This window comes from Camelus ferus, chromosome 7 (assembly GCF_009834535.1).
Source record: "Camelus ferus isolate YT-003-E chromosome 7, BCGSAC_Cfer_1.0, whole genome shotgun sequence".
Taxonomy (NCBI): Eukaryota; Metazoa; Chordata; class Mammalia; order Artiodactyla; family Camelidae; genus Camelus; species Camelus ferus.
In genome coordinates, this window is record NC_045702.1 from 55,132,767 (window position 1) to 55,159,206 (window position 26,440).

Consider the following 26,440-nt stretch of genomic DNA (forward strand, 5'->3'; position numbering starts at 1 on the left):
AAATACATACTAAGAAGAACATGCCACTAGATCTAGCATTTGACTCTTTGGGTGACGATGAATTTCAATGCCTGTTATTTATCATGCTGAAGCCTGTCGGGCGATGATTCTTTCTATTGGTGTATCCTTCCAAACATATTTCATCGCGCCATGTGCACGGGACTTCTTTGGACGAGTGTGTTGGACCTGGGTGCCCCTCTCCCGGTCGCTCGCCTCCTTTCTCGCCCTGGCGCTCTCGCCTCCCCCTGCCTGCAGCCCCCTCGCGCTCCGGTGGGCTCACGCCCCCCTCCTCTCTCTCCAGCTGGTGGCGGGGGCTGCGCTGCCTCCCAGACCTCGCGGACTTGCTCAGTCAGCTGCGGCCCCCTGCGGACGGCTGCCTCCCTCGCCGCTAGGACCTGCCACTCTGCGCGGAATGGCAGCGGCAGCAGCATCCCCGCCAGCGGCTGTGGCGGCGACAGCCACGGCCACCGCAGACGCTATTGTTCCCCGGTGTTAAACGCGTTTTCCCTCCTTTTCATCCTACACGAACAATAGCTGGGAAGAGCTTTGCTTTCTGTACTCCTTAGGAAGACGTTCCAAGGGGGAAGGAAGATTCCCTGCCGGCTGCGTCCCGGATCCGGACCCTGGAGCGGCTGCGGGCAGCATGGGGCTGCGAGCGAGGAGCTTGGCGTCCCGGAGCCCGGGCGCTGCGGGCCCGCGCCCGGCCGTCCTGCCGCTGCTGCTGCTGCTGCTGCTGCTGCTGCTGCGCCCGGGCGCCCACGGGGCTGCGGCGCCGGGCGAGGCGGAGGCACCCACCCTCTATCTGTGGAAGACTGGTAAGTGGGACGGAGTTCCCCCTGCTTCCCATCTTCACATCTGGGTCCACATTACGAAACTGCTGTGCTTCGGGGGGGACCCCTGTGCTCCTTGGTGGCCCGGGTAGGCTGGTTCCTAAGGTAAAAAGTATGCTTCTTAGGAAGCAAATTAGGTCATGTCTGATGCTATTAGGAAAGAAAAACCTAACAACTAAAAAGCATTCGTGAGTCACTGGAATGATATTTCTCTCTCAAAGCGCCGTTGTTAATGAGGACAACCAACCAACACCACTTTCATAATTAAGTGCTGTATTTTTAACCTCTACGTTCTCATCCTGCTAGGACTTTATTAAATATATTTCTAGCAAAGAGCATGCAAACGTTTTAGTTCAGTCTTTATTCTGTGTTTAGGCAAACAGTTTAATCAGGGCCGTGATACTATGGATATAGAGTTGAATTTGTTAAGTATAGCTTATGTGGGACACGTGGAAAGAAGCCAAGTGAGGGCAGTTCTAACAGTTAAAGGCAAATGGGGCTCCAGTGAGCTGACTGAGACCTTGTGAAGCACAATTCTTAATGAGTGAGTTGCAGGATTTTTAAAATGTGCAATAAGGGTGATTAGGTTTAAACTTTTCCTGCCTTGACAATGTTTTTGCTTTGTTTTCAACCAATCAGCAAAAGCAGCAAGTAATTGTCTCTCAGAACCTCTTGGCAAAGTACTGGCTAGAGGTCCTGGTGGGGCACTGACAAGCAGGAAAACAATGCCAAATGAGGGATTACCACCCCCTCTCCAGTGGCTTCTTTCTCCTCTAAAGAATACTGAGAATTCTTCCGCAGACCTGAAACTTCATGTTTATAGGAAGAAAGTGGAAAACATTATTCCCATTGCCTGGGGCTAGGGATGAGTTAAGTTTCTTGGCAATGCCTAAACAGTAAGGAGAAGGATGCAGTAGAAAGGAGGGAAGGTATACATTCGTCACCGAATCTCGAACAAGTTAAAGAGAGTGGTTCTCTTTCCTGGCTTCAGCTGTCTGTAGCCCCCTGATGCGGAGAGAGATCTGTTTACTTTACAATTACGCTGATACTCTGAATTTTTAAAGAAGTTACATCTGTCTAGCAACTTAGTGAGGCTATTGAACAGAAATTTATTTAAAGTCAGAGTACATAATTTGACTCAGAATGTTGCATGAAATAGCACATACACATTGAGAAAAGCCATTTGGATATTAGTGTTAGCCATTCTTGTTAACACTCGCCATTTAAAGATCTGTTGATTAGTGGATGCAGATGAAATAATTTATTTCAATTTAAAATAAAGAGTTGAAGATCTGTAATTTAGCTAAAGCTAAAGTCATAACAACAGATACTAATCAAATTATAATTTACTGTTGGATAGTATTATTTGGATGTTTGATTGGAGCTTCTCAAGTAAGTTAAATGTTGGACAAAATAGTACCTGCTCTCCTGAAATTTGTACCATTAAAGTAACAAGAGCCAACTAGTAATTCAGGTCGAAGAAGAGTCTAGGCAACATTCACTGTGCAGTATCTGAGATGCCAATATATGTCAACATAAATGTCATGGTGAGGACACTAGCCAATAAACAGTTCAGAATAGTGGAAAGCTCTCAGGAGCAAGGATATGGAGACCTTGGTTCCAGTGCCAGTTCCAACTATTGATCACTGTAGGATTACTAACAGATCACTTAACTTTTGATCACCCCGTTTACTCAGCTGCCTGTGATTGTGACCCTTTCCTGAGTATTCATAGTGCTAAGAAGATGAAATGAGTGAGTTATGAGAAAGTAATATGTAAACTTCAGAGTTATGTCCATGTGCAAATATAAGCTAGTATGATGAGGAGGATAACCTCTTTTTTGGTGATCCTTGGTTTGGTGAAAACAATGGTGAATTAAACTGGAGAGCAAAATAATGACCTCTCGATTTTTTTTTTCCATAGGGAGAGGAGACTTTACCATATCTATATAAAAAAAACCCTGAAAGTAGCTACCAGAAGAAATTGGAATATTTAAAGGAGAGGGATACACTGTAAATGAAAATATAGAGATAACAGAATCATAAAAGGCATGAATAAAGAGGCAAGAAGAGACTTGGGAGAGAAAATGAAGTGAGATAGTCCAAGATGTTCATTCCAGTGGGATAGTGGAGCAGATCATTTTGAATCACATTATTGGTGAGATCATTGAACTAAAATGATGTAGTGAAAGGTACACTGGATGAGGAGATGAGAGAGGAACCCTAACTGTGTTTATCACTTTGCAAGCTATAGAACATTGGCAGAGTCATTTAATGACTTTAGTTCTCTGCTTCCTATTTTGTAATATTCATTGGTTAGAAAAGATAATATTTAAAGACCTTTTCAACCCTCAAGTGCCTTCATATGTATATGCACATATGCACATACACACACCATAAACACATGTATGCCTATATACATATACATAGTGTATTAAGCTGGGTATATGCATATAGTGTATACCTTTATGTAATAGATAAGGTTTATGATACATAATATATGATATATGATAAATGCTATATGAAAATTTAATGCATAAGGTATATTATATGAAAGGTTTAGTAAGTCAGTTGACAAAGAGTTGTTGAGGACTCACTGTGTGACTTATATGAAGTCATTGTGGTAGAGGGTGACTAGGATATTGTCATCCCTGCCCTCAACAAAGTCCCAATTGAACTATACTGTAAGTACACAGCAATTACAGTGTGGCATACCATACTCATGAACAAAACACTATGAGAGCAGAGAGATCTTGTAGCTGATAAAGGGAAGAAGTAAAAATAAAAGACATGACAACATTCCTAGGTCTTAGAAGCTCAAGTCCAGGGTTTTTTTTGTGGGAATGAATGGATTTAATGCTGATGAGATGAGTTGGGCCAGATTGTAAGAAAACTTACAAACTCTGGTAAAGATATTGGAGTCTAACCTATAAGCTGGTAGAAGTCACTTGGAAGCTTAGAACAGAGGACTGACATATTCTTTCCCCAGAATGAAGAGAGAATTACAGATGCTGGGAGGTGGGACTGAGAGACGAAGGGGAGCAAAACCAGGACCATGGCAGTTAGACTGAAGGATGAGTAAAGGAGGGCTCAGGGTCACATTACAGAAGCGTGACCTCAGGTTTAGAGCACAGAGGACACATTGTCTGCCAAGGAAGAGAGGAACGAATGCCATCGCCATTATGTCTGCACAGTTACTTGATTGAGACAGAAGATGTGAAAGAAGGAAGAGCAGGTTTCTTGGGGTGGGAGGAGAAGAATATCAATTTAATTCAGATATACTGAACTTCAGGTAGCAGTACTCCATTCAGCTAATGGGAAAATTCGTGAGTGGTTGGGTAGCTTAAGAGACAGTATTAGGCTAATTGGACCTCAGTAAATGTATGATACTTCAAGGCATGGCCATGAGAAGGATCATTAAAAGAGGGAAAATACTGAAAAGAGGTGCCAGGATACTTCACAGAGAATATTGAGATTGAAAGAGCCACTAGAGGAGAGAAACTAGTGAAGCAGCCTGAGAAAGTGTGGTTAGAACATGTCTGAAGAAAATGCCAATATATGCTAAGTAGAAGAAGATATCTTACGAAGGGGATGGTGGCAAAAAGTGTAACATTTTCAAAAGACTGGAAAGGAAACCTGAAATACTTCAGAAAAGATCAAGTAAGAGGAGGAATTGATAAGGTAATTAACAGTGTTTTGACTTTTTAAGTAGAGTGATAGAGACAGAAACTTGGTTGAATAATAAACCAATGGTAGAGAAGTTTAGTATTGATAAAGTGCATAACCAAGTGGTACTTAAGTCTCTTGACTACACTTTTGTTGTTTTCAATAGAGAAAACTCAAAAATATAAGATATGAAAGTTATTAATTAAAATATTAAAGTTAATGTTGTAATAGTTTTGTCTTGGTCATTTGAAAGGTAACTTGTCTTTCTTTGAATACTTGAAAAACATATTTCATCCTTGCAGAGTTAAAGCACTTACATAATTGGAAGATGAATAATTACTGTTACTGATAAGTAGTAGATGGTTTTTCACTTTTTAATATTCCAGAATATGAAATTGTTTCAGTAATAATTATGGCTAATTATATTCACCTGGCAATTCCAAATTAAGAGTATCAGTGCTTTGAACAAAATGTGATTGACGTAACATGAGTCAGGCAGAAAATAGTGAATACATCCAACTTTTATCAACTTCTGTCATAGAGATATACCTTCAAAAAGGTCTTAATGAAGTAATTTTATTTTTATAATAATGAAAATTACATTAAAATCCAGAAAACAGGTACACACTAGCCATTTTTCAGAATCAGGTGATAAGGTATTTACAGTTATGAGTTTTCTCTAAAGGAAATTACTTCTTATGTTAAATACCTTTGACCTGAGTTCATCCAATGAAAGACAGCACTATTAATGACAAACACTGTGTCCTTTACTTAGTTAATTTCTTGTAAAATAACCCCTTGTTTTCTCAGTTTGAAAGAAAATCAAGAGTTACCATTTTCTTTTTCTTTCATGTACTTGTACTAATATAGAAATTCTGCAGTGTATATGGAAAAATATCCATCCTAATCCTAACATTTGTTAAATAACAGAGGAGAGAGGGAGGTCATTCCAGGTTGCAGAACATAAGGATGGCAGTGTCCTTAAAAAAAAAAGCGAATTGCTATTTTAAAAACTTCAGTTGTGCTTACAATTTGTCTTGATTTGGAATGTGACACAGTTTGCTCATTAAGTGAGGAATGGAGATGGAGCAAAGATAGGAGTGGACAGTGTGTGGGCATCAATATCAATTAATCTGGAACAACATGGATCGAAATATTTTAACCATGGTACCTACGAAATTACTTCATCTCCCTGAATCTTTTTCTTTCATCTCCAATATGAATAAATATGTATTCTGTAGCGGTTTTTGAGGATTAAATATGGTAACATATGTAATGTACTAGTAGAGTGCTTGATACATATTAGGACTTTAGTAACTGATAGCTTATATTATTGCTATTATTCTGTTGTGTAATACAGTGGCTACTTAACTTTGTGACCTAGAGCAACTCCAGTAGTGTGCATTAGCCTTCTCTAGAGCATCTTTTTTTTTTTCCTTCTGTAAAAGTACTGGAAATTGCAAATTGACACAGTTATAATGCTAGATACTCCAACAAATGATAAGGGAGACAGCATTGTGGAGTGGAAAGAGCATACGTAGACTTTGGGATCTGACAAACCACTGTTTAAATCTTGCCTCTTCCTGTTGGTCAAGTTACTTAAATTCTCTGACTTTATCTTCTCACCTTAGAATGGTGACAGGAGTTCTGAAGCAAGAGGGCATTTGTGAAGTTTTAACAGATAATATGTAGAAAGTGTCTAGCACAGTGCCTTAAATATAGTAGACATTTTAAAAAATGTTAGTTCTCTTTCCATTCACTATCTTTTCCTCTCTTAAAAATGATACAACTTTCAGGAATTTTGCTGATCCAACACATTTATCTGTTTTTTCTAACGAAGGGACACCAGGAAAAGCAAAACAAATGTAAAAAGAGAAGTTATTTTATTGTAGGCTTGTCTTTATTATTATTATTAATTGGGCACCTAAACATACACAGCATGGACTAAACACAGTCAAAATATTTTGAACAGGAAATTCAGGGTGAATCATGTAAATCAAATTTCTTATACTTCACTTTGCATTGTGTCTCAGGATTTCTCAAGAATCTGAAATTTCGCATTCTTGCAGTTAACATTGTCACCGAGGCCTTCCAAAATTGTTTGTGGTTAATGATTTGTTTCACATCTTAGGTAATGTATTTAAATACATTTTTGACAACGACAGTTTGTCTTGTTTTCCTACCCTTCTTTCTTGGCATACATAGTATAGTTAGTGCTCAGAATTGATTAAAAGCTTATCGATTATTTGGTGCAAAAAGTCAAATGCTTAGGTGGTTTCGTGAAGCTTTAATAGCTGAATGGACTGTGATAACAAATATCACTCCACAAATTAGAGGTAGCTACCTGGTTTGCAAAATAGTGAAAGCCCTGGTCAGGAGGAGGTTGTGCTATAGAGCAGCACATACCCTGGTCCCTTTCTACCAATTATTGCTGGCCTGATGGTGGTGGGATGAGATGTGGACATTCTCATCAGGTTATTGGGTGAAGTAGGGTATGCTTTGGGTCCTTTTAGGAGGAAATGATTTAAGTTCGATTGGTGACACTGGACAGTGGGATCTCTCTGGAAAGGGGGAGAGTGGAAGCCTCCAGGCTTCTCATATGAAGGCATATTAGAGTAGTCCTTCATGACAAGCATTGTGCAAGTGGCATCTGGGAAGATGCATCTTCCCTACCCCAAGAACACCATTAAGTGTGAGTTAGGAGTGTCAGTGAGTCATAAGGTAGAGATTTTTCCTAATTTTCCTCTTCACAACTTTACGCTTGACACTTTAGAGTGCATTAAAATGATGAAAAACAGTGGAATTTGCATTGAATCCCAGGGTACCCAAGCAGTAAGAAAAGTGATCCTGTTTAGAGGAAGTGATACAACATTTAAAAACAACCCAATAAGGAAAGAGCAGGGGAAACATGGTGTCACCTAAAATAGTGATACATCATGGAACTAACTAAGAGGATGTCCTCTCATAGTCCAGAGAACTACTGAGCCAGTTGGTGTTTTATATAACTTACCATGTGAAATCATAATCTCTGGGATGTCATTTTATTGGTTCTGTATTATTGTATCAAAGTTACACTATGAGAAAAAAATGAAATAAGGGCAGATGGGAAAAAAAACCACAAATACACTCCTTTACATGGACAATAATATTCAAATGGCACATGTAATAGAGAAATGTTCGGCAGGACTGTTGCTCCAGGAGACAGGGAGATGGTCCACATAGAAGGAGTGACATCAGTAAATTTAGTAGAAGCCATGTATGCATGACTACTGAAGCTTGGGGGGAAAGTAAGACATTATAAGAGAACAACAAAACAAGGAGAGAAAAGGGAAAACAGGCAAATCATCTGTATTGTTTTAAAAATTTATTTTTAATAGGCTCTATTTTTGAGCAGTTTTAGGTTTACAGAAAATTAAGGGCAAAGTATAGCGTTCCTATATACCCCCTCATTCTCACCCCAATTCTCCCTGGTATTCATGTCTCACATTAGTGTGGTACATTTATTATAATTAATGAACCAATATTGATACATTATTATTAATTGAAGTCCATTATTTATATTAGGGTTCGCTCTAATGTGTATTCTCTAGTTTTGGACAAATACATGGTGACATGTATCCACCCTACATGTTACTGACCATTACAGTATCGTACAGAGTAGTTTCACTGTCCTCAGTGTCCTCCGTGCTTCACCTCTTCATCCCTACATCTGTCCCTCTCTCCCCACAAATTTCTGGTAACCACTGATCTTTTTACTCTCTCCATACTTGTGATTTTTCACGGATGTCATACACTTGGAATCATAAAGTATGCAGCCCTTTCAGATTAGTTTTATTCTTTCTCAACATGTACATTTAAGTTCCTCCATGTCTTTTTATGGCTTGATAGCTCATTTCTTTTTATCATTGAATAACAAACATCCCATTGTATGGATATAGCAGTTTGTCCACTTACCTATTGAAGGACATCTTGGTTGCTTCCAAGTTTTGGCAGTTATGAATAAAGCTGCTGTAAACATCCATGCGCATGTTTTTGTGTGGACCTAAGTTTTCGACTCCTATGGGTAAACACCAAGGAGTGTGATTGCTGGATCGTAAAAGAGTATGTTTAGTTTTGTAAAGAACTGCCAAACTGTCTTCCAAACTATACATTTTGCTTCCCCCCAGCAATGAATGAAAATTCTTACTGCTCTACATTCTCGCCACTGTTGTGTTTTGCATTTTAGCTATTTTAGCAGATGTGCAGTTGTGTTTTGTTGTTGGTTTAATTAGCTGTTCTGTAATAACATAAGATGTTGAACACTGTCTTTTCATCTTCTTACTTCTCATTTGTGTGTCTTCTCTGGTAAGGAGAGGTGAAGATCTGCATTCTTTTCATCATATGAGTGAGTAGTAAGGGTGGGTAGAACTCTTAGGTGGCAGAGTCCAAGGTCTCAACCCAACCTGGGCTGCACATACCCCACTTCTTGTTGCCCTGATGGTATGACCTACACTACACACAATTATTTATGTAAAGAGAAAACCTACTTGGAAATTAAGTAAAGAGTGAAGAATACGTGGAGATGGGCCTACACGTGGCCTAGTTTGTTACACTTTGAGGGGAAGACGTCAGGAGAGAGTTTGGGAGTGATGAACAATACATTGAAAGCGAAGGAAATTTCCTGGTGTATTAAAGGTTAAATTGAGCCTATAAGCTTGTGAAATTCTCAAGGACACTATGAATGTGCTTGTATCTCTAGCTGACTCTGTTCTGGTTAATAAATGCACATAGCTGCATATCCGATTTCCCCTATTCTTGCTGAGGAAGCCGTGGGCTGGCAGAAAGTTGAGGCACAGTATCCTTCTGAACTTCCAGGAAACAGTGCAAGTCCACTGTCCTGAACCCCTGGTAAGTTGACCTGGGAACTAAGTTGTTAAGGCAGCCTGCTACTTAGATTGTTCCCATAGACCTTTTTATGAACATGAGGTGCTGAGCATCCCCACAATAAGGGGGTCATAGGACAGTGACTCAGAAGTGGATCGTTAGTGTGCACAGGGGTAGAAATACAGCCCCCAGAGTAGCTAGCTTAGAACTGTAGAGACAGCTTGATAGAAAATTAGTTTTCCCAAGCAAATATATCAGCCACAGGCATGGATTATGTGGTTGGAATAATTTAGTTTACTGTATATGGCTAATGCAGGACTTTCTAATAATGCTACAGTCTGGATAGAAAGTTATCCTTTGGATTACTTATAGCAGTAGCAGTGACAGGACATTGTGAGTTTTGTAGATGGATATGTTTGCGGGTATGTTCTCTAACCTGCAAAAGAATGGCATCAGCGCACAAATAGTGCCTATTTGAGTTCCACTATTTCAATATTGTGTTTGATTTTCTCTACTGAAATCAGAAAGTGCAACTGTAAATGTCGGAGGAATTCACTATATTCAGGTACTTCTTGACAGTGAAAGAGAATGGTTGCAAAGACTTACACCCATAACTTGAAAGAATCACTGATTACTAAGTAGTTAAAGAAATATGTATTTGTGTGCAGTTGCATGTGTGTGTAATAAATGAGATGTTTAAGAAGAGGCTTTTGAGCCGGACAGACATGAATCTTGACCTAATTCTGTAATTTATTAAGAATATGATCTCTAATCTCTCTGTGTCTCTTGTTCCTCAGACATACCATAGGTATGATGTTAATATCTACCTCTCCAGGTTATTTTAAAGATAAGTTGAATTAAACCTGTAGTGCACTTAGTGCCTGGCACACATTAGTGCTCAGTAAATGTTGTCTCTTAGTACAGTCCTGGTATGAGCTGCAAATGCCTCCTCTCTGGGATAGAGGTTGTTTCCTGGATCTGTCTGCAGCCTTTCCTTCAGTTTGATTATTCTTTGTTCTTGGGTCTGTATTTGCATCTCCAGCTTCTCTGCAGCTGACATTGGTTTGCTTTCTACCTGCTGTCGAAGCCAGCAGCATAGTTGCGAAGGCCTCAGCTTTGCTGATTGCAGAGTCATTCGAAGTTGCTTTAAAACAGAGACTTTCCGCCTTAGTGTTTTATTTTTACTCGTGACGTTGCAGAGCTTTGCCATGCAGGGAATGCCGGAGGTGTGACTTTTTAAGTGGGACAGTGCGTTCCAAAATTGCTTGTGTGGAAACACCTAAGAATATTCTTGGCAAGACTTCCCTGGTCTGTGATGCTGTGAGTGAGAGGGTATAGGAAAAGTACAGGGAATGCTGATGCTTCATCTCTCAGAGTCCTCTTTTCTCTCCTATAGCTCATTTTCTCTCTCTCCCTCTCTCTATATTTCCCCTTCCCTCTGTATGTAAACATACTTGAATGTGTCATCTCTCTATATACCCTCCTTACACCTCAGTATATGTGGTTCAGAATCCTTTGAAGGAAACTATTGTTTTTCAACTTGGAGGAGAGAGTTATGCAGCAGTTTCATGCTCATTACAACCTGTTTATCTGTACATACTCTAAAATTTATGTAGCATTTGTAAACTTGTGATAGATTTAGAATAATAATTTAGTGCATATGTATAATATATACATACCTAGGTGCATAAATGCATGTGACATACATGCATATGCAAGTAGCAGTCATTTATGGGTAAATGACTGCACAGAACTTCAGAATTTATCTGGCATTGTGGAAGTTATTATACCTCCTCAAATATGTTTTGTATCTGGTATTTATAGAGGTGACTTTTTAAAATGTGTGCAGTTATGAATACTTTTCACTAAAAGGTTAATTACAGAAAAATTTGTGTTAAAATCTTATTTTAGAAAGTTTTATGCCAGTTTAATATTCATCAAGCGCCTGCTCACATAAAAGATCTTGTTATACAAGTCCTTGCATCACCTCCCACTAACATAGCTTTTATTTTAAGATACTTTTTATGTCTAACCATCCTCTTGCGTTTGCCACTCAGGTACCTGAACAGTGTCTTCAAACTGCAGTGCCTGCATGAATTTCCCAGAAGTGCTTCTCTTCCAATAGCATTGCCTGCCAGCATATCCATAGGCGTCATTCATACAAGATACTGCTTGTAAATAGTTTACATTGATTGTGACATCATTCAGGCAGTACTGCTAACAGTCCCAGGTGGAATGATACGGAGTAACTGTTGTTTTATTCTGTGTATATGTGTGTGTGTGTGTGTGTGTGTGTGTGTGTGTAATATGTGTTATACATGATGTATTCTTTTTTCTAAAGGAAATATAGTTCATTCAGAGCCACTTCATTACACAACTTCAGGGACTCCAGTCACAGTAAAAAACATAAAATAAGTGACCTTTTTCTTCATTAGTTTGTCAGTCAGGCTCAATGAACTAAAACTGGCAGGTGCTTAGTGCCTATTTTATGTCAAGCTCTGTATTAGGTGCTGAGCGGCAGACGTCAACAGCACAAGGACCCATCCCTTTTGAAGTCTTCTGTCATGTGTAAATAAGTAATTACCGCCTAGCAAACTTACTACAAAAACAGAAGCATATATAGATATAGCAGAACAGAAAACAGGATTATCTTTCAGGAGACAGGGGAGAGAAGATTTCATAATACACAAGTTTGAAAAATAAAAAGTTTACAACATGGACCAAGGCAATAGAGAGACAGAATTCCAGGCAAAGGGGAACAGTTGTGAAGAAATTAAATGACATACGTGTCCAGGGTCAGCCAGAAGTTCTTAGGCAAGAGGAGAAAGCGGGGAGTGAGTTGGGGTAGAAAGACAGGTGTGTGTGTATGAAGGGTGTGTGAGGACTGCACTGAGCAGGCATTTAATAAGGAGCCTTTGTTTGCTGTTGTTTGACTTATGGAACCTAGGAGCCCAACTTTCTTCAGATTGATAAAATATTACTAAGAATGAAAGAATGTATTTGCAACTCTTAAATCCTATGTGAATTTATGAATTTTAGAAGACTGTTAATTGTGTAAGTAAAACTACTACAGTTCTCTGTGCAAACTGTGAGAAATACTGTCTTCAAGTAATGCCAGTTAAACACAGTTACTTCAAGAGTGGAGTATCCTTTCAGGTTTATGTATAAGGGTGACCTAGTATTTTATTTTTTCTGCTCCAGTTTTGATTAGACTGGTGTTAAAATGAATAAACCTGAAATCTATATACTGTTTCCCAGGTAGGGTCAGTGACAGAGAAGATAAATGAAGTGGACCAGGCATGGTATAAAGTCTGGTTGTACTCACCCTTCTCTTTGTGGACTTGGTTACTTAAAGAAGCAATACCACTCCTTACCCAACTGTGGGTTTGTTACTTGCCATCATTTAGAGACGGGGTTCAATTAAAAAAACTCTATTAAGGGACAACAGTGTTGGCCACATACAGTATCTGGTGAGCCAAAGCTGAAGTAAGGGGGCACTGGTTTGTTAGACAATCATTTCAGGTCTTGATAAATCTGAAGCTTAAACATAGGGTGGAAAAGATATTTTAAAAATACCTTTTTGAATTTGAGAGCGTGATTTACGTGAGAATGTACATATCTCCAAAATCAGAACTTGAACAGGTCCTGTTTGCAGCCAGCACCCGCATTTCCCTCCACTTCCCTACACGCTGTGCTTGGTTAGCTCTCAGTAGTTAGCGGGCCCTGTGGCGTGAGAGGAGCCAGTAGGAGCAAGGCATCTGCTGCCCTGAGCTGATGCATGTAATCCTAGAAATGCAGCAGAGATCGTAGGGTTCAATGGCTCTATAAAGCAGCTTCTTCTGACAGTTTGTAGTGGTGACTACACATCTCTAATAGGAGAGTCATCAGATAGATTTCGATTTATGGAATCAAATAATTCACCAGGAAAGCTTTGACTGCTGCTAAGATACATTTGTCTCCCTGTCTCTTACTGCAATATTTAATAGAACTTCTTCAGTCCCCTTGGCTTGTTTTATAAGAGAACTGGCTTTGAATGGCTTCAGCTGTGAAAATACCACAGGAAGAGAATAAATATTTTAGAGCAGACTAGGTGGTCTTTCAGCCTTGGTTGATCAAGCGTTGCAGCAGCGTGGGCGTTGTCATGTCCCAAACCACGCTGGGAGTTTCTAGAGCTTTCAAGATCATGCTTCTCAAAGTGATTTTCTGTCTTGATAGACTCATCCACAAGCTAAATCCATTCGATTATTTAATGACAAATATGAAAATTAGAGGAAAGACTCACTCTCATTCTGTGTCATTGTAGATGAGATGAATTGCCTTTATTGGCCATATACTGAATATTAGAATTGCTGTCACAGAGCCATTTTTTAACAGTGTTATTAGATATAATTCAAATTCCATGCAATTCACCTGTCTAAAATGTACAATTCAGTGGCTTTTTGTGTATGGACAGAGTTGTGTATCCATCACCACACTCAGTTTTAGAACATTTTCATTACTCCAAAAGGAAATCCTGTACCTCTCAGCCATTGCCCCCAGACTCCCATCCTTTTCTGTCAGGCCCAGCCCCAGGCAAGTTTTAATCTACTTTTCAGTTTTGTGGATTTGCCTCTTCTGGACATTTTATATAGATAGAATCAGACCTTATGTGATCTTTTGTGACTGGATTCCTTTACTTAGCATATTCTCAGGGTTCACCCATGTTGTAGTATCTTTCGGTACTTCGTTTCTTTTTATTGCTAAATAATACTCCATTTGCATGGACATACCACATTTTACTTATCCATCCATCAGTCGGTGGATATTTGGGTTGTTTCCACTTTGGGACAAGAATGTATACTGCTTCTGTGAACATTCATATGCAAATTTTGGTGTGGGCAAAGTGATACCTCAGAGATACTAATGAAAAATTGGAATGTTAGTGCATTTTAGAACTTGCCCATTTGGGTTTTACAGCTTCATGGATGTAATAACAAGACCTACTTGTACTCTACAATTCTCCAGGTGCTCGTACTCACCTGTCCTTTTACTAAGTTCTCACAATTTCTTTATTAATATAGGACAAGAATTAATGCCCTTCTCTTAAAATGAAAGAGTCAATCCAGGTACCTGAGGGTAAGTGATTTGACCCAGAGCATACTCTTAGTATAACACTAGCAGCCAGGACAAATATCTTGTCTTTTGCTCTGACACAGACAAAAATAAAAACTTTATACAAAATATACTCCTGATATTTTAATTGAAGAGGCAACAGTCAGGGGAAATACTCTTTGGTTGTGTGAAGAATAAGCTTCAAATATTTAAATTAGCATTATATAGTATAAATGCTAGACAACAACAGAAATTTAGCTTTAATATTTTCAGACAAGGATAGGGAGATACAGTGATTATAGACTTGTACTTTGGTAACTATTTTGACTAGTACTTTGAGCATTTGACAGTGTTCTTGAGAATTTTTTTAACATTTTTTTATTGAGTTATACTCATTTTACACTGTGTGAAATTCCAGTGTAGAGCACAATTTTTCAGTTATACATGAACATACATATATTCATTGTCAGATTTTTTTTTTTTTTGCTGTGAGCTACCACAAGATCTTATATATATTTCCCTGTGCTATACAGTATAATCTTGTTTATCTATTCTGCATATGCCTGTCAGTATCTACAAATTTTGAAATCCCAGTCTCTCCCTTACCACCCTCTGCCCCCTTGGGCAGAGTCTGTGAGTCTGTTTCTGTTTTGTATTTATGTTCTTTTTTTTTTTTTTTAAGATTCCACATATGAGCAATCTTATATGATATTTTTCTTTCTTTTTCTGGTTTACTTCACTTAGAATGACATTCTCCAGGGGCATCCATGTTGTTGCAAATGTGTTATGTTGTCATTTTTATGGCTGAATAGTATTCCATTGTATAAATTTACCACATCTTCTTTATCCAGTCATCTGTTGATGGACATTTAGGCTCTTTCCATGTCTTGGCTGTTGTAAATAGTGCTGCTATGAACATTGGGGTGCAGGTGTCTTTTTGAAGTAGGGTTCCTTCTGGGTATATGCTCAGGAGCAGGATGTTCTTGAGATTTTAACATTTACTCTCATAGTTTTTTTCAAGTTTTGTGACACAGAATGATGATCTGTTTGGGCAAATATATTGCCCTATAATCAAACTGTAAAAATATTCTCATATTGTTCCATGATGCAGTGAATCTTAACATTGAAAAGTATGAACTGCTGCTTTAAGTCATAACTCAATATTTAGTTTCAGTATATTGATGTTATCCTTTTTTCATTCCTCCTTTTTTTAGAGTGTTATATAGATTTAAACTGTAGATTTTCTTGCCAGTGTAACACAGGAGTTTACCATACACAACATCCCAAGTCCTTTTACATATTTCCCAAAATACTCCACAGAACTTCTCTCTCTCTGTCTGTGTCTGTCTGTCTGTCTGTCTCTCTCTGTCGTGCGCATTTACATGTAATCTCCTTTACCTCTCTCCTATGCAGTCTCAGGTTTCTTTCGCTCTCTCCTTAAAGTTCTCTTTACTGCTAGGGTCTTCCTGTCCCTTCTCTCCAATTCCTTTCCATTGTAGCTTAAGGAAACCAAACATTAGTGATTTGATTTATATTATATTATGCAAAATATACTTAACCTGTTATAAAAGTATCACAGTTTGTATTTTTTCTTTAAGGAGTAAAGATTCACCTTTAAAATTGATGTTTTCTTGGCATTCATTTAATACAATAGAAAATAAAGTGTTACACTGAAAAAATTTTGTCTGACCATCTGTGTTGTGTTTTGGTACAGTATTGTACTCTCCCTTTAATTACAGGGAATCATTTTCCAAGTATATAAACTGATACAATTTCTTGAATAGGGATATTACTGACAGTAGAAATGCTGACTTGTAGTATCAATAATATCCCTAGAGACTTGCATTCCAGCTGTAGTTTTCCATTTCTGTTCTTCCCAGAAAGAGACAAAGTGAAAACCTGCTGGCATCATTGTATTTGTCTGCAGGCAGCTAAGCTATATTATTTTCATTGTGGCCTACTGTATGGGATGCAGCTGTGAAATGAGCTAGAATGTATTGTTGAAAGTAAAAACTTGTGTAAATTTATTCAAATGAAGTTCTTTGCCAACATCACAGTAAATAGGCTTTGGAAACACTCCCATTCTGTCTCTTGTACTTTAAAAATGACTTTTCTGAAGGTACTGTATATCTTAGGACACGTGATGAAAGAGATGAAAATTAGGACTGTAAGTATTCAGGGATTTATGTGGTAGGTGTCTCCTACCACCAGTGTGATAGGATTTTTAATTTGAATTCAGATCTGTGTTTGTCTCTTTCTAAATATTCGACCAATATCAAAAGCCCCTCTTGACAAAGTGAATGATTAACTTTTCCTAAGTGTATCATGAGTACATTGTAGAAGCATTTTACTCTCCAAGTATAAAGTATCCAACCAGATGGGAGTTTTACTTGGTGGAAAACGTGGTGTATTCTTTCCATTTTGAAGGTCTTTACATAACTTTTGTACCAGTTCATGTCCTTATTTGAAGTTGTTTTGTGTGTGTGCATTTGATAATTCTCTTGGTTAATGTGCACAGGAAATTTGGTGTCTTAATCAAAGTCTGCTTAATGGACAGAAGAGACATTACACACAAATCACAAAGTTTTTGAAATATTATAATCCAATAAGATGTACTTAACAATAACATCATACTGCACATAATTTAATCTGTAGTTTATCGTGATGCATAAATGTCTTCAGAAGGTTGAAGTGTACCAGAGTCTTCATTATGAACAAAGATTTATTGCTGAACAGAACTATGAGGAAGCTCTGTGAGAAGTTTGTCATTGGTAGGATGCTGAATTCAGCCATATTTATAGAGTCTTTTAGTCCTTCTCATTTAATTGTGTACTTTTAAGATATATTTAAAAGTGGCAGTGTTTTTCTGGATGATTTTCTACATTCAGAAGTGTACAGGTTTCTCTTATGATGTGTGGCATCACATTAGTGCATCTAGAATGAACAGATAAATTTAAGTGGTAGACAGACCGGTATTTCCTCTTTCAGGCAAAGCTGTTCTTCCCAGCCTGTTTTATTTAATTTGTTGCAAAGTGTTAGTGATACAAGCATGAGGTGCGGTGCTCTCTAAGCCCCTTTATTTACTGCACAAACATTTTCCTGAACTCTGAGCTAGATCCTCTTCTAGATATGGGAAATATAGGCATATATGACAGATATCTCGGTCACTGATGAGCACATATCTTTGAAAAAGATGCAGACACACAGCAACCATAAATCAGCAATTGGGGCTATTGAAGATGCATGTTTGAAGTGCTCTAAGGACACTGAAGAGGAAGTGATCAGTTCATCAGGACAGGAGAAGGGCAAGGACCAGGAGGGAAAGGCTTGACAGAGACATTTACAGTTAAGCTGGGCTTCAGAGGATGAGTAAAACTCCAAGAGATGAGATGATGGGATAGCATGCGTGGTAAAGGCACAACTGTGTGAATTAACCATCTAAATGGCTTTTATATTGTGAATGGCTCTCTCCCTGCGTGTGGACCCTACAGCAACTCCCTGCTGGTGTCCTCAGCAACCGCAGGGATTCCTGTCAGTTTCACCTCTTGTCCTCCTTCATAAACCTGCCAGCTTTGTGGCTGTAGTGTCTGCCTGTTTTCTACTTCCTTGTTTGGTCTCTTGTAATACTTCATGGGAATGTCTATTTGAATTCCAGACTCAGACCTTAATGCTAGCTGGTTGGTTACTTTTCTACATTCCTTAGTTTTATGTTGTTTAACCGAATGGTCATATGAGTTCAACTTCCTAAACCCACTGTTTCAGAAATCTCAACTTCAACATGAGCCCAGAAATAACATATAACTATAATTGGGTATTAGACCCAACTTCCCGCCATATTTATCTTGAACCACGTGTTATACCATTTTGTGCTTTGGTAAATATGAAACATACTTTTGGGCTTTAGTGGGAAAACTAAGGAAAATTTGTGTATAAGAAGTATTTTGTATCTCCATTAGTGCCAGGAATTCAGCAAGTAAGCAAGTTTCAGATTTACTTAAAATAGCTCATTTGAGTTTAAAGGATGTCTTAGCTTTGTCTTACTTGATATATTGATGCTTATGTAATATTCAGCATGGTTCACTTTTCTCTTCACGTAAAGTATAATTGATACATTTGTGAGGCTGTGATGAGACTGTGAAAATCCTATGATAAGTGAGTTTTTTTTTTTTTTTTACACTTATAGGCAACCACACAGAAAGGGAAGGGTAGTTGTGTGTAGTAAAATGTAGTATATTCTTTGAAGTTCAAGTAAGTACCAAAAATAGATGTTTTAGCATAGTTCTAGGAAACAGTCTAAGCATAATTAGGAGTATTTATAATTTATAATGATAAAAATTTTATTTGAAAACGGTTGATGTGTTGACCTTATATAAAATTTTGAACTTGATGAAGTCTTGTTTAGTTGTTTGCTAACTCTACGTTTGAGTCTTCCTTTAGTCCGTGTTTTTTTGCTCCTTTCTTGTCTTCTCATACATCTTTCATACTTCTTAAAGCCTCTCATTTCACCAGTTGATTGCGTACTCTGATTCGTTTATTCCAAATTTTTTTTATCTCCATCCTGGTCAGGAAGCAGAGGGAAAGGGGTTCAGAGAACACTCCAGCAAATGTGTATTTATTTGTAAACTAGATGCAAGTTCTTCTGTAATAATGAGATATATATTTGAATTATAAGTAGGTATCCTTATTTCAAACAAATCTTCTAAAACTTAAAACTATGGACTAATAAAATGTATTATAATGACTAGGGCCTATAAATTACGTTAGCTATAAAAGTTTTTTTTTTAATATGGCCATTTCCGGAAAAGTAACTTAAGGCCATCTGTTCTTTGTAAAACATGAGTTTAATTGTGATTTCCTATATCTAGCTAGCATCATTTTCTGACAAATCATAAATGGCTTGTTAATGCTATTGAGGACTGAGTTTAGGATTGTTAGAATACTATGTGACTATTGAGTTTTTAACATTTTTTCTTTCCACCCTAAAAGGACAAGAGCTCTGTGTATGCTTGCGCATGTGTGTGTACATGTGTGTATATGTGTGTACATGCGTGTATATGTGTACATTCACATATATTTTTGAAATTTAAAGTGTAACTAATTTTCTTGAGAATGCTGTAATTTCTTAAAATGTTCTGCAAAACCAAGTTTGGGTATTGCTGCAGTAAAAACAAACAAAAAACACAAAGACCCCTTGCAGTACTTTGTTAAAGTGTAATCTATTTTAAAAATGGCACACCACTAAATTCTTTAACTTTTAGATGTAACAACATTCAACTTATGTCATACATGTTTGAAACTCTTCTAGAGGACAAAAAAAGCCTTAAAGCAATGATAGTATTTATGAAGTATATAATTTATTTCACTCTTCTTGATACTTGGAAAAATTAAATCCTGTTTCTAGTCCATTTGTGCCTTACTGTCCCTAAATACAGCACAGTTTAAAAAAGTAAACTTCTGGTGCACAATGCTCTGAGATAAAGAATTTGCTTCTATTTTAAAGAAGCCAAAGATGGCATGTGTGCTTTTGTATGACGGTAGTGTGGGTGGGAGGGATGTTGAAAAATGTCTCACTTTGCAAAGAGACTTATGTTTCAAGTGACTTTATGGAGATGAGCCTCTCATTATTGAGTCTTAGGTCTAAAGTGATGATATTAAAGCTTACTAGAAAATTAAGTAAGCTTAAATACTGGTACAGACCCCTTAGCTATGCTGCTTTTCCCTTCATGCTGTGGATTAGTAAGAGATTGACCTAAATTAAATCCTTATATCCTATTGCCTGTTAGAAAAGAAGCAGAGGGGAGAAAAGGATGTGGATGTGTCAAGAAGAAGAGATTTCCATTTTCCTTTTTATCTGTTCTGAAAGACATCACTAATGATCATTAATTCCTCAGCGTAAGTTTGATGTGGATGTGATTGTAGACCAAGAGGATGCTTTTCAGTTTGACTTACTGAGAAATTCTGAATTGAATTATGGAGGGGGGGGAACAATGACAGGTGACTGAAAAAGGTTTGAAGTATTAACTGTAATTTTTGAAGTTCTGAGTAAAATTGTTTGTTATGCATCTATGTAGTATATCCTTTATATTAAAGAAAAAACAGTGGTAGGACATATACCACATGTATCTTGACCTCATAGACTTCTTTATCTTTTACCCTCTGTGTTTTACTGATTTTAATGGAAGTAAAATATCTTAGAACATAATTAGGTAAATGAAAATATAACTTGAAAATCTTTATGCACTTTAAGATTCCTGTTTTTCCAGCTGTCCTGTTCTTTCCATGTTATTTCATATCCATTTTTGAAAATGGAATATAAAATTCATTGTTTTTCTTCCTAAACTTTCTAAAATTTCAGATCATTTTGCATTGGGTAATCTGATCACCAGATTAAAAATATATCTGCACATTTAGTTTTCATTTATTTCTGTTTTTTTTACTTGTTCTTCATAAAAAAGTTTGAAAAAGGGAGGACTGCATAGGAAACAAAAAACCACTATATTGGAAGTCCCAGGTAGCATAGTTAGCATTAAGCATGAGTCTTTTCATTTTGTTTTATTCAGTTACTTTAAAAAACAGTTTGAAATTTGATGTTTACAAATTTTTGTATCTGATTTTTTTATACTTGAAAAGTAAAATGTAGCATTTCCATATGATTTTTTAAAAAGTATCAGTATCTTATTTAATGACAAAATAATACTCCTTTTTGATCATTCTTGTAATTTTTTACATTTATGGTTCTCTATTTTTGACACTGAAACAATATATCTTTTTTGATTTTTTTTTGTTTGAGACTATTTCCTTAGTTTAGATTTCTAGAAAGAAATAACACTTTTCATTGTGTTACACAGACTCATCAGTTTTTGCTTATTTTTTTAAGTCTAAATTTATTTCTGTGGAAAACTTTTCTGATTTCTTCCTCAGAGGCAGGAATTTTTTTCAAGTTCACTCAGTCGCTGTATGTCATAGCTCTGTCATTGCTTTACGTTTTTCCTTTATAGCCTGAAATAATTATTTTGACATTATTAATAATATTTTATTTTGTTTTGCTTGAAAGTAGATATTAAGTCTGCCTTTATATTTTGATTACTTGAAATACTTCTTACCTCCTCAGTCTCTGCTTTTATCCTTCTTAATGTGTTACCACCTCATCCTGTTAGTTTAATTTCTCCTGTGTGATTATCCCTTTCTGTTGAATAGAAGCTGTGTAACTCTTTTATTCACTTGGAGATAGCAAACAGTTTAATGTGAAATTTTTTCTGTTTTAGTAATAACTTATTAAGCACACTACCACAAAATTTTAATTGATCCATGGGTGTCTTACTTTGAAATCATGCTGCTGTGATACAGTGCATAGATTAAAAAACTACAGCCAACAGGCCAAATCTTACTTACAGTCTCTTTTTGAAAATAAAACTTCATTAGCACACAGCCATGTGCATTCCTTTACACGTGGTCTGTGGCTGCCTCTGTGCTACAGTGGAGAGATGAGTGGTTGCGACAAGAGACTACATGGATCAAAAACTGTAAACTAATCTGGCCCTTTACAGAAAATGTTTGCTGACCTATGATATAGTGGAAATTTTTTAAAAATTGTGTTTTGCTTGTTTGCTTTTGGCTACTCCTCTAAGAGCTTCCAGTATCTTTTCTTGGAGTTACAGCTTCCTCATTGGATGTAGTTGGGAGCTATTGCACTTACTCCATGCTGAGCAAATAACCTTGGCTAGTTTGTTCTGATGTACTTGTCCTGGAATTTGTATTTGAGTAGATTGCATTGTGTGGTGAAGTTCTAATTCAATTATCCTCATTTTTAAGGCTTGCTACAGATATTTTGGTGGAGAGCAGATTTGGTAATAAGTTCAGGAAGACAAAGCTTGCAGTTAGGAGTCAGATTAAGGATTCATATAGCGTGAAGAGTAGTTTGTAATGGGCAGACATCAAGGACCCTGCAGCAGAAAAATGACATTCAGATTTAAGCTTTAGGGCAAGCTGATCACTCTGCTGCTATGCAAAAGCTGTGTTGTAAAGTTGCAAAGCTTCTCTATTACCAGCAGATGATCAGCTGTGACTAGGAATAACCCAAGCCAGAAAGGGTAAGAATCTTCCTTCAAGTGACAATGATGGAGAGGTAATAGAGTGATGTTTAGAGAGTAAAAGCAATGACAGTTAAGATGGAGGGGGTGAGAAAGACAGTTCCAAGGGTTCGAGTCTGGTTGGCTGTGTTTATGGTAGGAAATGTACCGAGAAGAATGGTTTTACTGGGAACTAATGGTTTCTTTTTTAGGCATATGAAGTTGAAGGTGTCTATGAGACATCAAGGTGAAGTTATAAAATGTATAGACCACCAGTAAACAATAGTAAAATTAGGGAAAAGCTTCTGGGGATAGCACCAGGAAATGCTGCAAAGCAAGGGGTAAGCAAGGAAGAAGAGGAAGCAAACAGAGCAAAATGAGGCATCCACAGAAAGGAAGGGGTGCTATGCACCATCAGTGTACATGATTCACTCATTTCATGCAGTCCCTCCATGACTTGGCAATGCAGAAATTATTTTTAATTTGCTTACCTGAAAGAAAAAATAGCGGTTAGTATCAATATTTGAGATTTAAAGAACTAGACTGTAAAGGTTATACCTTCTTTATGTCTAAATATATTCTTAAAAGGAATACAACAGCAAATAGCTAGGTTGACATCATTTACTAAGGAATTTTCTTTAGGAGACTTTTGTTCCTATGAGCAGATAAAGATTCACTGTGAAATAAACTTTACAAAAAACCCTCAACTGGCACAATCAGCTCAGCTTTGGGCAACTACAGTTCTTCCCCAATCCTTAACAAGGGTAAACATATCTGACCTAACTGCTTGTACTCCACAATTTCTGAAGAAAAGATGATGGGGTGGGGGCAGTAATGTGTCTAATGGTATGAGAGAAGTCCAACAAAATTGCCATAGCTATCTGTAATAAGAGATAACAAATGGCAATTGCCAAGTAAATTGGATGGAGGACTCTCAGTGATAATCAGAATAAGCTGCAGAGACATGCAGACTTCAAGGTTTTAGGCTGTAATCTCAAACTGTATTTATTCATATTATTTATTATACTTATTCATAATTACTTTATATTTTATATTGCTATATATTTATTTCTACTGTATTTATTAGTATTGACTAGTCTGTGTCCTAGCAGGCTAATTAAGTATATATTATTAAGGTTGTCTGCAGAAATAAAAGGTTCAAATGTAGCTTTATTTTGATCTCATAAATTTATAATAGGTAAGAATATTATACACAGCTTTATTTTCAACCTTTCTCACTGCTTTTCATTCTTCACAATATTATAAGCATGATTGCACATTACAGTAGAATACAAGTGGTTGTCTGGAATGGCTTTTGTTCTTAAATTAAATAGGTGGCGAAAGCAGGAAGAGATTTGTGAATAGGCAACCCAGTGAAAGAAATGTTTATTTAAAATTTTATTTCTTGAATGAAAATTACAGAAATTTAAAAAGTCACCTGTTGCCTCATTGACTTGTCAAAATGACTGTTGTCTGTCAATCTTTAATATATATTATTTTTTTAATTTGTAATACATATTTTGGCATTTATATGTGTGTACACATGTATGTGTAGTTGAATCTAAAACTCTTAAAAATCTTTTGGTGAAAGCTTTTCTAGACATTAAATAATCATATTTTATCAGTATTTGTCAGCCTAATATTGTTTAGCAAAATTTTTTACAATATTAGGATAATTTTAAGTAGAAAAAAAGTCCCATGTTTTTTGTAATTTTTAATTTCCTTATGCAGATATGCTCCTTTTATCTCTTGTTACGAGGGTCTTTATAAACTTTAATTTGTTGTTGTTGTGCTAAATCAGGCAATGAACCAACATATAAGAATTTGAAGGGCTTGAGTAGGAAACCATTCTGTTTGCAAAGTAAGAAACTAGTTGTTCTTTTCTGAAGCTCCCCCAAACCTCTGTACAATTGCTCTTACTGTTCCTTCTGTAAGTGTTGCCAGTCAGAGGATATCAGTTACATTTCAGTTCCCTTAGGGTGTGTAATTATTTTATTTTCTCAACAGTATTGGTTACCTTATACCACAGCCAGCACCACTCCTTTTCTATCATTTTTATTTTATGTACAGGATAGCAGTATTTGAGCTGCTTAATTTGATTTTCAGCCCCAAACAATTTGGCTGCCCTCATTATAAAACATTCAGCAGTTTTAGCTCAGTCATGTATGCTTTTGTTTTGACTGATTGGGAAGTCAATAAATATTTAATTTGCCTCTTTTAGACTTTAAAAAGTATCTTTACTTGAATTATAATCTCTATTTCAGTACACTTTTTTGTCTTCTTAACTCCTTTCATTGTATGTCCATAGATTTAATTTTCAAATACTGAAAGAAAAATATCAATGTAGAATAAAGATTTTGTTATTAATACTTTATAGCATTTTAGTATTGATTCTAGATACACAGAATTAGATACACAAATTTGCTTTCTCCAGCAAATATTCATAACGTGAAGTTGGACACCCAAAAGTGATATCCCATCAATCCTGCCCATAAGGAGCTTAGAGGATATGAAGGAAGAAGTGCACACGAATGAGTAATTACACACCAAGTGCTGAAAGAGAAGTACAGTGAAGTGTTAGTTTAAAGCAACATCTAGGGAGGTTTTAGAACGAAGGTATTTTTTGAGTTGGTTTTTAGAAGACAAAGGTTTATCTCCTTTGAAAAGAGGATGAGGAGGTTCTCTTGCCTAGTGGACCACAGTGGCCTCCTTACTGGTCTCCCTCTTCCATTCTTGCTCTCCATAGAGCAGTCTGAGTGAGGTGTGCATGCTCTTTCCTGGGGCTTCCCTTTTCCTTAGAATAAAAATGTTACCCCTTACAGTGGCCTGCAGTGCCTCCATGATTGGTTAATTGTCCATCTTTCTGATCTAATCTCATCTCTCTGCTTTGTTCAGCGAAGTTCCAGGCACACTGGCCTTTATGTTGTTCAAACACATCACTTGAAGCATTCGCACTTTTGTTACTCCCTTTGCATAGTTAGAAAGCCTGCCTTTGGATCTGTGAGGAGCTGGGGACAGTTGGTAATTCAGGTCAGTGCTCCAGTGTCACACATTCAGAGAGCCTTTCCCTGACCATCCAGTTTGTCTCCTCACCCTGAATTACCATTTGATAAATCTCTCAGTTTAGTATTCCTTGTAGCTCTTACTTCTATTTGAAAATCAACTTGTGTATTTATGTAACTTCTTGCTTCTTGTCTAATTTCCCTCACTAGACTGTAGTAATAACAACAGTTAACATTTACTGACAATTTATTATTTTCTGATCCTTAGTCTCTACAGACTCAGTGCTAAGTATTAATTCATTTAGCCTTCAGAACAGCGCTTCAGAAAAACTCCAGGTGAGAACTGGCATGTGAACAAAGGCAGCCTGACTCCTGAGCCTGTGAGTTTATCCATAGCTCTGTACTATACTCGTCTCCACATTAACTGTCCTCTTTGCCATTGTCTAAGAAAGAGCATGACTCATTGTCTGCAATCGAATAATTGTTAAAAATTTAAAAAGACATTCTACACCCTGAGTGGTATATATGGCCATACACAGCTTGTGTAGAAACAGAAGGGGTAACATTTTCCCAGCAGTGAGTAATACCAAGAGGCTCTCAGTAAACAGAATTTGGGTGGGGGTGGGGCACCTGGTCATGTGCAGGGTATGTTGAATACCTTAAAAATATAAATCTGGCCAGATAGAAATTTGGGCCAGACTACAGAAGGACACATGCCAGATAATATTAAACAGTGGAAAAACAGTTGAGATATTTCAGTAGGACAGTAACAGTATTAAATTTGTGTTTCAAGATTAATGTGGCAAAATCACCAAGAAAGAACGGAGTATTAGGTATGGCTGCATCGTGACTGCAGGAATACAGGCAAGAGTTATTAATGACCTAAATGTGGTGAGCTTATAGAAATGATTGGGAAGGAT

General features: G+C 37.2%; 1 protein-coding gene across 1 annotated transcript in view; it reads left to right on the plus strand.

Annotated features, from left to right (window-relative positions):
• The first annotated feature begins 391 nt into the window (after positions 1 to 391).
• The window catches only part of THSD7A (thrombospondin type 1 domain containing 7A), a 362,680-nt gene continuing 336,631 nt past the window's right edge, over positions 392 to 26,440 (plus strand). The window contains 1 exon segment of the mRNA XM_032483934.1: positions 392 to 815. Coding sequence (XP_032339825.1) covers positions 644 to 815 — 172 coding nt within the window. The 5' untranslated portion in view covers positions 392 to 643.